The sequence below is a fragment of the Martes martes genome, assembly GCF_963455335.1.
Source record: "Martes martes genome assembly, chromosome: X".
Lineage (NCBI taxonomy): Eukaryota > Metazoa > Chordata > Mammalia > Carnivora > Mustelidae > Martes > Martes martes.
In genome coordinates this window covers 95,975,775-95,988,194 of record NC_137897.1, presented here as the reverse complement: position 1 = coordinate 95,988,194, position 12,420 = coordinate 95,975,775, and the positions used below count along the sequence as shown (strand labels likewise).

Genomic DNA, 12,420 nt, shown 5'->3' with positions numbered 1-12,420 from the left:
CTGCCTCTCTGCCTACTTGTGATCTCTGTCTGTCAAATAAATAAATAAAAATCTTTAATAAAAATTTTTAAAAAAGAGGCATAAAAAGGAATTTGAGACTTTCAGAGCAAAGTGAAAGGAGAGAGTAAACTGAAGTTGGGGAAGGTATGGAACTAACTTAAAGAGCAGAAAAACATCTGTAGGGAGACAATTAGCACTTTTATAATTAAGTAAGGAGTATGGGATGCCTGGGTGGCTCAGCTGGTTAAGCATCTGCCTTTGGCTCAGATCATGATCCCAGGGTCCTGGGATGAGTCCCACATTAGGCTCCTTGCTCAGCAGGAAGCCTGCTTCTTTCTCTCGCTCTCTGATAAATAAATAAAGAAAATCTTTTAAAAAATAAGTCAGGAGTAAAAGAGACACAAATCAAACAAGAGAGCTTTCATAAAATTGGTTTGCTCAGAGGCTAAGCTCTTCATCCAGAATTAAGAAATTATCTATCTGTGTGCTGGTTATGTTAAAACTCTAAAATATGCTCATTATGTGAAAGTATGATTATCAGTAAATTATATGCCCCAAATAAAATCAGATCATTTCCAGTATTGATAAGGCAAAGAATATATGTAGACAGAAAGGTGGATGTGGATGTGGATGCTCAAAACATGGGAAAAGGTCACTACAAAATAGAAAACAGAACCAGAAAGAGAAAAACTGCATCAAGTCTCAAAAATTTCTCTACCTAGCAGTGAGATTATAATAAAAGCTGTTAAAAGAGATTTTATAATACCTGATGAATATGTGTTTTTCTTCACATAATTTATAAAGATTTTGTATTGCTTTAATTAAAGCAAAGACTTTCTATAAAAGAAGTTTTAGTCCCAACACATGTGTCAATGGAGATAGCATTATTACTGCTTCTCAAGAAAGGATATATGCCACAGATTTGGAAAAAAAAAAACAAAACGCATCAACTGAGTTTGGTTATTCTAAACAAAAGAAGTAAATACAAGAAAATTTCATGATTAAGAAACAGGAGAGCTGAATAAAATATTTGGAGATTACTTGTGTAGCATAGCAATGGCCTCTCTTGTTTTCAATTGATCGAGTCCAAAAGTTAATGCAAAACGTCGAGCAAGCTCTTTTATGCCGCTAAATGTTGAGGATGATCTGTCAAAATTATAGCCGTTTTCTTGTATCATTTCATTAAAAAGCTATTTGGAAAAAAAGAAAGCATGTTAAAGAAGTTTTGTTGTAATTACAGATTACTAACATCTTTTAAGATCCCATATTCTCTACTTTAAAATATAGTAGATGCTCATAAATGAGGCATTTCATTTTATTCTAAAACATGGATTTTTAAAAAATCCCATGATACAAATGAACAAAACCACAGTCCTTTACATATTCAGACCAGAGGTAGTTACGGACATTGGACACTCTTAAGGTTATGGCACAACTCTGTTCTGCTGGTGTTAACTGGATCTTAAAACAGCATATAAAAATATAAAGAAAAAGGAAACCCATTCAATTATTAGGCAACTATGCTGTCACTCCACATTTACATAATGCATTTTCACATCAAGAACTTCTATCATAAATAAGCGCAACAAAATACAATTTTTCAACTACCAAAGGGCCAAGGTTTTTTAACAGACAATGGCTACTACTGCTAAGAATATTACACAATGAGCACTCTGACCTGGTAGAAACAAAAACTGAGATAACCTTTCTACAGGGGAATCTGTACTGAAAGCTGTAAAATTCTAATGTCTTTTGACGAAGCAATTCTAATTACTGGCCTTTACTCAAAGGAATTATAATAATATTTGTGCATGATACATAGGTACAAAAATGTTTTAGTGTTATTTGTAATGGCAAGGATGGTAAAAGACCTCAACATTGAACAAGAGATCTTGGTTAAATCATGGTCCCTCTATAAAATGCAATACTATACAGTCATTAAAAATGCTCAGGGAAGTATTTAATGGCATGAAGGCAGTATGGTTTTATAACATGAAAAATTCAGGCTTGCAAAATAGCATGCCCAATATGGTTTAGTTTTTATAAAACTTAAGATTTCATATAGGCATAAAAAAGACTAAGAAGGTTATTAAAAACTAAAAATGTATTTGTTAAGTGAAAAACAAGAATAAGTTGTATTTTTTTCTAGTTCCTGTATTTTCTAAACGTTCTACAGCAAAAAGCTATTATTTTAGAAGAAAAGACTTAAATGTTACCTTTCAAAACCTTTTTAAATTTATTAACTTTAATTAGGAATATCTAAATATGCAAACGGAACTAAGAGATTTAACACCTAGATTTCTTAAAAACAAGAAAACTTATGACATTGAAATAGGTTAGGTTATATTCTGCATGCATTTGGTCTCCAAAGACAGAAGTATATTAAGCATATGATTTTTATGCATAGAAACCTACCTCACCACTGTCAAAATAAAAATGAGTATTGCAGTTTGATTATTAATATTGATAAATGGTCATTAAAATAAATATGAAAATGAAAAAAAGTAAAATTCACTTGAACCCTATCAGAGCAAGTTAGGCACAGCTAAAATTTTGGTGATTATTTTTCCAGATAGATATACAGATAAGTACAATTTTATAGGGATGCTATACTATAATCTTTTAAATTTTATTCTCAAACTATGTGTTGTGATCTTTACATATTAGTGAATATAGATCTACACTAATTTTAGGTGTTAAACGATAACCAATGCAGAGATACACTACACAATACATTCATCTAATATCCTCTTGATGGACAAATATTTCTAATTTCTTGCTATTATAAACATTGTTGCCATGTGTAATATGGTATACCCCTTTTTGGAAACTTGTCCTATTACCACCTTGGATAAAATTTTAAAAGTAGAACTGCTGCCACAAATGGCAAACACATTATAAATTTTAACATATACTGCCAAACTGCCTACCAAGGTTATATCAACACGTAGTGCTGACAGTACTATTTCCTCCCAAACATTAGATAGCTGTTACGTTTTGCTAATCTTACCAGTCTGAAAGCAAAAAGTGATCTCGCTTACAGTGTCTACTACTGAGATTGAAAATCTTATTATTTCTATTTTTATGAACTGTCTATTGCATCCTTTGCTCAGTTTCCTACTTGTTATCTTGAAAATTATTAGGTATTAATTACGTTTGCCTAAAGTTGATACTCTTCATATCTTACCTGCTGCAAACTGAGAATGAGGGTCTTTGCACACTGAATTTTGTCTATCTGCCTTGTTTTACTCATTGTTTCTTTGATGATATCTCCATAGTCATTATAATACTAGAAAAGAAATTTGTACAAATTAGAGCTTTATTTCTTAAAACTCCCGGACAATAAGACTAGTTTTATGTTAGTCATGTGAGTAGTATATATCACAAAATTCGTATTTGGCTAAAATTATGCATTCAAACAGAGAAAAGAACGTTACTGAAACTTGAAGATAATTTCTAAGAATATTAATCCCTAACACCAATAAATTCCAAAATAGACAGCTGAGATCCAATCACCTTAAGCTCCAGACCGGTTTTAAGGAGGTGTGGAGTAAAACAATAATCAGGCTCTACACGCTTTCAAAAGTAACAAAAAGGACATAAACAAAGTTCTTCTGCTCTTTGTGAACTACTAAGACAATGAATATAATCAGTTACTTTTATAACTTTTTCATTGTTAACTGGCATGTAGATCATGTGCCATTTCCAACTTTGTTAATTTGGCTTATAGAAACTAACAGCCTGGGGCCCCTGGGTGGCTCGGTCATTAAGTGGCTGCCTTCGGCTTGAGTCATGATCCCAGGGTTCTGGGATCAAGCCCCGCATCAGGCTCCCTGCTCAGCGGGAAGCCTGCTTGTCCCTCTCCCGCTCCCACTGCTTGTGTTCCCTCTCTCACTGTCTCTCTCTGTCAAACAAACAAACAAAAAAAAAAAAAGAAGAAGAAGAAGAAAGAAACTAATAGCCTGTTAACACTTAAAAGAAAACTCACTGTGTGTCGACATTTATGTTGTCACATTATAATCTAAGACCTTGTTTCAAAATGAATACATAACAACTCTCAGAGATAACAGGATAACCATGCCCTTAAGACTAATAAAATTGACTTCATAGGGGCACCTGGGTGGCTCAGCGGGTTGAAGCCTCTGCCTTTGGCTCAGGTCATGATCCCAGGGTCCTGGGATCAAGCCCCGCATTGGGCTCTCTGCTCAGCAGGGAGCCTGCTTCCTCCTCTCTGCCTGCCTCTCTGCCTACTTGTGATTTCTGTCAAATAAATTTTTTTAAAAATTGACTTTATAATACGTAAGCCCAGAAAGTTTAAAACTTGCAAAATCAATTTCACAAACCTTAGTTTTTTTCTTAAAAATCTAAAAATGGTAATGCCAAATAACTTAAGTCCCAAAGTAACTTATGATGGTCTTAGAGTTCTATCATGTGGCAAAATATTTCAAAGAGAGAATTCATTAATTAGGTTTTTGACAAATTTATTACATATTTACCTGGTGACAGCAAAGACTTTAAAAAGTTTATATTTATAATTAGTTTTTCTTTAATCCTTTCTCAAGTAAAATCTATCTCACCATATTTAGTTATATTTCATTAGTATAATTAGTAATATCTTTTCTACTACCACTTAAATATTAGAGAATCTCACAGGTACTTATGAAGACTGTGAATAACACACAGTGAATCAAATCAGATTTTCAAAGCCTAAAGGAATCTTAGTTATCACAGTGGAAGAGATGAAGAAAAGCAGGACACAAAAGGTACTGAATTACTCAAGGTCAGGAGCTACATAGTAACCAAGCCAAAACTATAGCGGCTAGGTCTCCTGAATCCTAGAACAATACCCTTTTTATGCTACATCAAGCAGAGGAGGAACACCATCCTGTTGTCTTAAACTACACCACAAAGATAGATTCTAACAGTGATAGTTAACCCAAAATATTTCTAATATTTTAAATGAAGTGAACTCAATAAACTCAAAATGTCCATTAATGGAAGACTAGAAATACAAAGTAATATTAGAAAAAATGTTAAATTTTAAAAGAAATTTATTTTATGCTAGAAAAGTAATTTACTATTTAAAAAATTCAAAGGCAATCAGAAATAAAAGCCAGTGTTACATTCATTTTCTTTTAAGCATTATAAAAAATAAGTTGCTGTCCATTTTCCAACTTTACCTTCATATACTGCTTGAAGATATCTGCAGCAGTATTCATCTCCACCACAGTATATACAATTAGCTTACAAAACGCTGCAAGTAAATTTCTCCTCTTGTGCAGAGCTTCAATTTTACTGGCTTCATCCTCCTGCTGACCATCTGGGAAAAAAAGTTACAAACATTAAGCCATCTGTATTTTACTTCAGCCATATGTATTTTTTAATTCTTACTATAAAATACCTTTATTTTGGAGAATTTGAAAAATACAGTAAACACATTCAAATAAAATACCAATTATAATCACTCTTAATATCTCAGTGAATGACCAGTCCATTAATCCCAATACACAAAATTTTTGCGAACTCAAATAGTAAGCATTAGGCTGCTTACTGAACATGTAACAGGAACCAGTTGAGTGAGTCAGAGGAACTGATGTTTAGTGAAGTCAGGCTAAGCCTGCCTAAGGCATTCATCCACCTCCCTAATGGATCGCTTGCCAATGAGATCTGCATATTCAATGTTCACTGGTTAAGGCCATTGGGGGCTGGGGGCAGCCAACCTCAGAAATTCTCCTATCCCTTCCAAGGATGACCCCATCCCACCCGAGCTCCAACTCTCACTGACACATACTTACTTTATATATATTATATATATTCAGTAAGTCTGACCTAGGAACTATTCTGTCTTTTTAAGATAACTTCATATGTTTCTGCTCTGACCCATTATGTGAGATGTTGACATTCAGAGTTATCACGGAAATAGGCTTATTTCCAACTCTGTACTCAAGGAAGCCGGGCTATAGCTTCCAAGTACTGCCAAAAGATTATTTCTGATTATTTGATATTGCAAACAAAATTGTGATGAAGCCTTTTTTTTTTAATTTTTTTTAAAGATTTTATTTACTTATTTGACAGACAGAGATTACAAGCAGGCAGAGAGGCAGATAGAGAGGAAGAAGCAGGCTCCCTGCTGAGCAGAGAGCCCAATGCGGGGCTCGATCCCAAGACCCTGGGATCATAACCTGAGCTGAAAGCAGAGGCTTTAACCCACTGAGCCACCCAGGCGCCCCTGATGAAGCCTTTTATACAAAAAGCTATGTAAAGAATTTTCCTCTGAACAAACTTTACCAACAAAATTCCTTATTAAAAGCTACCTTATTCTGATTTACATTTCTTTGGTTAGCAGTGAAGTTCAAGTTTTTTGTGCATTTATTAGCTATTTATATTTCCTCCTTTGTGAACTGTAGGTGTATAACCCTGTCAGGTCTTCAGTATAAGGTTCCCAATATCAAAAAAATAATTTGTAAAATAGGAATGTTCTTTAAAACAAATGTTTATTTTACCTTACCTCTGATAATCTTCAGTAACTGCTAGTAAGTTAAAACCAAATTCTGAGACTAGGAATTTAAGATAGACCATAAGAAAAAGTTTTATCACAAGTGCGTATTCCAGAATCCCAAAGACATTTGCTTAGAAACCTAAAATGTCTTGTTTACTCTTTCAGAAGATTACCCTGAACATATAAACTTTTTGTAACTGTCTCCGTGATTATAATGGATTTCTATACAATACTGTTTCTAATCACTATTCAGTACTACTCTCAGGAAGTACACGTATGTAGAGGTTCTCCCCTACAGACTAAATTACCCAGATATTAATTACCCAGTTTCTGAGCTCTGATTTTCATTTTTTTCACCTTTTTAAGGTAGGTGTGTGTGTGTGTGTGTGTGTGTGTGTGTGTGTGTGAGAGAGAGTGTGTGTGTGTGTGTGTGTGTTAATCTCTACAACCCAACATGGGGCTTGAACTCACGACCCTGAAATCGAGAGTTGCATGCTCTTCTGAATGAGCCAGTCAAGGCACTCTGGGTTTTCTTTCACCTCTCATCAAAAACTAGCCACCTTTTATCTTGTGGGGATTAAAGAATGTTAGAGAAGTATCCAGCATACTGGGCCTTTCATATATGTCAATTGCCTTTATTATTCTGTGTTATCAGTGCCTCTAGAAGCATTCCCTTCCATTCTCTCTTTCTCACCTAATGTACATGGGCTAACAAATCAAATAAATAACCATGGGTCTACAACACCAGGGGTTAGATGAGAATGAAAACCAATGGAAACGCACCCTGCTGGTGGGAGAATAAAACAATACAACCGCTCTGGAGAATATTTCCACAACACGTGGTCGAATTTAAGACGCACAAAGACTATATAATCTGGCAATTCCACTTTTAGGTATGCACTAGAAAAGCATTTGCACATGTGCTCAAGCCGGTAAGTTTAAGAACATTTATTGTACACTATTTATAAAATAGGAAAAAAGTGGAAAAAGTTGGATAAAGTAGTCGTGCCTGGGTGGCTCAGTTGGTTAAGCATCCAACTCCTGATTTCAGCTCAGGTCATGGTCTCACAGTCACGGAATCGAGCCCCACTGAGCCCAACGGGGCTCTGCACTCAGTGAAAAATCCTCTTCAGATTTTTTCACTTTCCTCTTCTGCCCCTCCCTGCTCGTGCCCTCTCTAAAATGAATAAATAAAATCTTTTTTAAAAAGGGTAAAGTGGGGCGCCTAGGTGGCTCGGTCGATTAAGCGTCTGCCTTCAGCTCAGGTCATGATCCCAGGGTCCTGGGATCCAGCCCCACATCGGGCTCCCTGCTCAGCAGGGAGCCTGCTTCTCCCTCTCCCCTGCTTGTACTCTCTTGCTCTCTGTCAAATAAATAAATTATTTTTATAAGAAAAAAGGATAAAGTAGGGTTAATTCATATTACATAATAATTCAGCAGTCAAGATGAATAAGCTATAACCATATGTCAACACTGACAAATTTCAAAAATGTTAATGCAAAAAAGCAAGATGCAAAATAAAATGTTCAACATAATACCACTTATATGGGAGCTAGCAACAGAAAATAAACTATATATTGTTAACAGATACATAAACTCCTGGTATAGTAAAATTAAAATGCAAAGGCATGGTAACACCAATGCAGGATAGCAGTTATCCCCAGGGAAAAATAACAGGATTGGACAGGGATACAACCGAGGGTTTCTTCTGTATCTATACTTTATTCCCCCTCTAAAAAAACTGCTAACAAACCACAAAATTTGACAAATGCTGGTGGCAGATATGGACAAATATGTTATATTTTACATTTTTCAAAAAAACTGGAATACATTTCATTTTTAAATAGGGGAAAAAAGGTCCAAGAAGGTAAGACTGAGCATAATTTCAAGAAGCTCCTAGAAAATTCAGAAGTATTGGCGAGCTTATTCTCATTCTAGTTCTATGGTGTAAATGAAGCAGAGGCAGTCTCCCAACTATAACAAAAGGATTATAAAAGAAAGTTGATTTTGTATCAATTTTTGGAATGCAGCTAGGCTTTCCCAAGAAGTTTTAAAAAATCCTACTCGTCTTTTAGGATCCAATCCAGATGCTAGCTTATTTCAATGTTTTGACTACCAGACCAGTTAAAAGGTCCTCTACATGACCACAACAATGTGGACATGCTTCTATTACTTATCAAACCGCACTATAATTATTTGTTTTTTGATATTTTTTGCACTTGCATTTTTTTGAAGACTTTATCTACTTATTTTTTTTAAAGATTTTTTATTTATTTATCTGACAGAGATCACAAGTAGGCAGAGAGGCAGGCAGGTGGGGAGGGGAAGCAGGCTCCCCGCTGAGCAGAGAGCCCGATGTGGGGCTCTATCCCAGGACCCTGAGATCATGACCTGAGCAGAAAGCAGAGGCTTAACCCACTGAGCCACCCAGGCGCCCCTATCTACTTATTTAACAGACAAAGATCACAAGCAGGCAGAGGGGGGAAACAGGCTCCCTGCTAAGCAGAGAGCCCCATGCGGGGCTTGATCCCAGGACCCTGGGATCATGACCCGAGCCGAAGGCAGAGGCTTTACCCACTGAGCCACCCAGTCGCCCCTGCACTTGAATTCTTAAAAGGAACTGTCTCATTTTTTGACATCCACAACATCTACTTCCTGACCAACAAATGTCAAATAAATGTTAAAAATAAAAGTGTAACTAAACCATCAACTCTAAGTAAAAGGTAAAAAATTTTAAGTATATAAACTTTAGTACATGGACTTTTGACAACTGTTTTTGTTACTCTAGGTTTCTCAATTCTTTTCTGGCTAAGTTTTAAATACTTAATAACAAGTTCTTATTGAAAATAAGCTACAAGCCATTTCTAAAATTATATGTATTTAGAATCTGATTTGCAGTGGTATGTTAGTGTATGTATAGAGATTCACATATTCTGATGTTATATTTTTTTAAAAGGATTTTATTTATTTACTTATTTGTCTGTTTACCAGAGAGAGCGAGCACAAGCAGGGGGAGCAGCAGGCAGAGGGAGAAGCAGATTCCCTGCTGAGCAAGGAGCCAATGTGGAACTCGATCCCAGGAACCTGGAATCATGACCTGAGCCAAAGGCAGATGCTTAATTGACTGAGCCACCCAGGTGTCCCTATAATGATGTTATATTGTCCTTCAAGTATAACTTCAAATTAAGACCAAACCCAGAAAGAAGCCACCCAACACTTTTTTCCATGACCTCTTATTCAGTAAGACATCTGTTGTATGTAATTAAGGTAGAGTAACTTACCACTAGGGAAGACTGGTGAGATTATTTTCCTGTGAACATTCTACTCTGCCCCAGACATTTACAGAACAATTTCAAACATCTTCTAACATTAAGAAATTACAAAGTTTAATAACCCCCCAAAATATGAAAACCTGTGTTACAAAAGTATACAACAAAAATGTCACTTAAAGAAATACTTTATTCTGCTCTAACTACCTGAAAACTGGTATTACCAATAACTAAGGGGAAGAGGGAGTAAATTTTACTGAGTACCGGGGCGCCTGGGTGGCTCAGTGGGTTAAGCCTCTGCCTTCGGCTCAGGTCCTGATCTCAGCGTCCTGGGATCAAGCCCCGCATCGGGCTCTCTGCTCAGTGGGGAGCCTGCTTCCCTCTCTCTCTGCCTACTTGTGATCTCTCTGTCAAATAAATAAATAAAATCTTAAAAAAAAATTTTTTTTACTGAGTACCTACTTCATGCCCAGGTACTGCACAAGTCACTTTCCTCAATTAATTCAGACAGTTCTGTAAGGTAGCTACAAATTAGAAAAATAGGCTTGGGCCAGTGAGAAGCAAAGATCTGACTCCAAAGCCTATGCCCTGAGATATCACCATGTTTTTAGAATATTACAAAAATTAATATAAATGTGCTGGAACATGCACTTGTGTTTCATGTTTTCAGATTAAAATATCAAATAGTACCACAACACTTTACATCACTGTTACTAAAATTTATGGTGGATGCAAAGACTTAACAAAAAGATGCCAACAAAATTACCTGCACTGTTGTTATCATCATCCTGTTCAATGAAGACATGATCCAGAATGAAGCTGAGCAACTCAGACTGCAATGAAGAATCAGGGGTGTAAACTAATGGCTCTAACATGTCGCGCCCTCCTGACATAATTTGATGGCTGAAGATCATCAGAATATCACACAGAATAGTGAAGGCCTATTAAAAAAAAAGTACAGTGTGCTATAATCCAAGGTTTCTCACCAACTGCCACAAGTAACATATATTTAACACAGAAACAGAATCCAACTTCTAAGAAAAATCAGTGTATAGTATTTTCTTAAGTTTTTAAAGCTGAGGAATAAAATTTCTGTAAAAATGATTTCTAGTATTTGCAATCATGCTTTACTAACTGCAAGGTAATTTCATTAAGTATTATTTTCAGCAACGTTAAGTGACTTGTACACAGTATGTTAACACTACCAAAACATGCAGTCAGGACTCAACCTCAGGTTTTCTGACTCCAAACCCCAATCTCCACTATATGACAATATCTCATGGTATACATCCCTAAATAGGGAGTAACATAAACTTGGTACCATTCCTTTCCTCTATGAAGACAAAAACATACCAAGGAGATCAACTATCTCCCAGAAGAGAGATCACAAAGTCCTTGGTACTTTTTAAGCACTCTCATTCTCAATACGTGTAGCGATTAAGTAGGGAAAAAAACCACAATAAAACTATGTGCCTGCTTAGGTACTCATCAGACAAATCCAATAATATAATAAACATAAAGTCAAAGTTGTATCTCAAGAAGCTTATAAAAACTCTGCCAGGAGTTTTAAATGGATTCAAACACTGGTAAAAATATTCAGAAGAAAACTGGAAATTTTTAATTATCTGTTGGGAACAGGTAACAAAAACAGAATTTGGCAGTCACAAAGTCAATCGTGAATTACATTAATTACATTTAAATTACTGCTAAGACAGGTAACACAGAGCACAAAGCAGATCTCAATAATGTTTTCACCTTCTTGGAACTAACCATATTTACTTCTTTCTCTTTTACTTTATGCTTTTACTTCTTTCAGTTTTTCCTCATTTTACTATGATAGTAGTCATTTACACCCATCAGGATATCTGAGTTTACAAAAACTTTTGCAACATACATGGTAAGAAAAAAAGAGTGATAAGCATGGTGATATTGACTAAAAAGGTAAACTGGCAGGTCAAGTGAATTGACCAGGACATATTTCTGGAAGCTGTTAGGAAGACTGACACACAAGACATTTCATGACCAAATAATTAACTGCCAAGGCCTGAAAAACTGATTAATAGGAGGTTACATATGATAACCCATAAGAAATTGTGTTAACACTTTAATAGGGAATATTACGCTGAATATCTTGGTGGCATATGAAAACAAAGAGGAATACTTCATGTTATTAATTTTGGATCAATGTATACCTCATTAAAATCTATCCTAAGAGTTTAACTCTAAACTGAATTTACTATCTACGGAAATTTTTGTTCCTTTCATGTGAACTATACAGATGAAAATTAAATTTCCAAATCCATTATTGCTACAATTCAAAACTACATACTTAACATTGAAGAATTTGGCAATGTAGTAATCATAGGAATATACTTCATGCTTTTGCAAGAAAAATGTGGAGGTCAGTTACTGGATCTTGGCCATTTAATATCTTCTAATTTATTTATGCCAAAGCATACAGGTATGGGAGTGACAAATGAGAGTTGGAAGAAGAAAAATAAAATTAACAGTTGGATAATGAATGTGAATTTTTAACTATAAAACTCTAAATGTATTTCACTGAAATCAGTTTTGATACTTCAAAATAAAATACAGACAAGGGACAATCACAAAGGTTGAAGGATTTTACTAATCGCTTTATATCTGACCTGC

General features: G+C 35.3%; 1 protein-coding gene across 2 annotated transcripts in view; it reads right to left on the bottom strand.

Moving 5' to 3' along the window:
* The window catches only part of STAG2 (STAG2 cohesin complex component), a 140,989-nt gene that overhangs the window by 19,634 nt on the left and 108,935 nt on the right, over positions 1 to 12,420 (bottom strand). For both annotated transcript variants that reach the window (XM_080795452.1, XM_080795453.1), the window contains exons 24-27: positions 10,535 to 10,709; positions 5,181 to 5,320; positions 3,188 to 3,289; positions 1,042 to 1,190 (exon numbers count right to left, since the gene is read on the bottom strand). In XM_080795452.1, the coding sequence (XP_080651578.1) occupies positions 1,042 to 1,190; positions 3,188 to 3,289; positions 5,181 to 5,320; positions 10,535 to 10,709 (566 nt within the window). The remainder of the gene's footprint in view (positions 1 to 1,041; positions 1,191 to 3,187; positions 3,290 to 5,180; positions 5,321 to 10,534; positions 10,710 to 12,420) is intronic.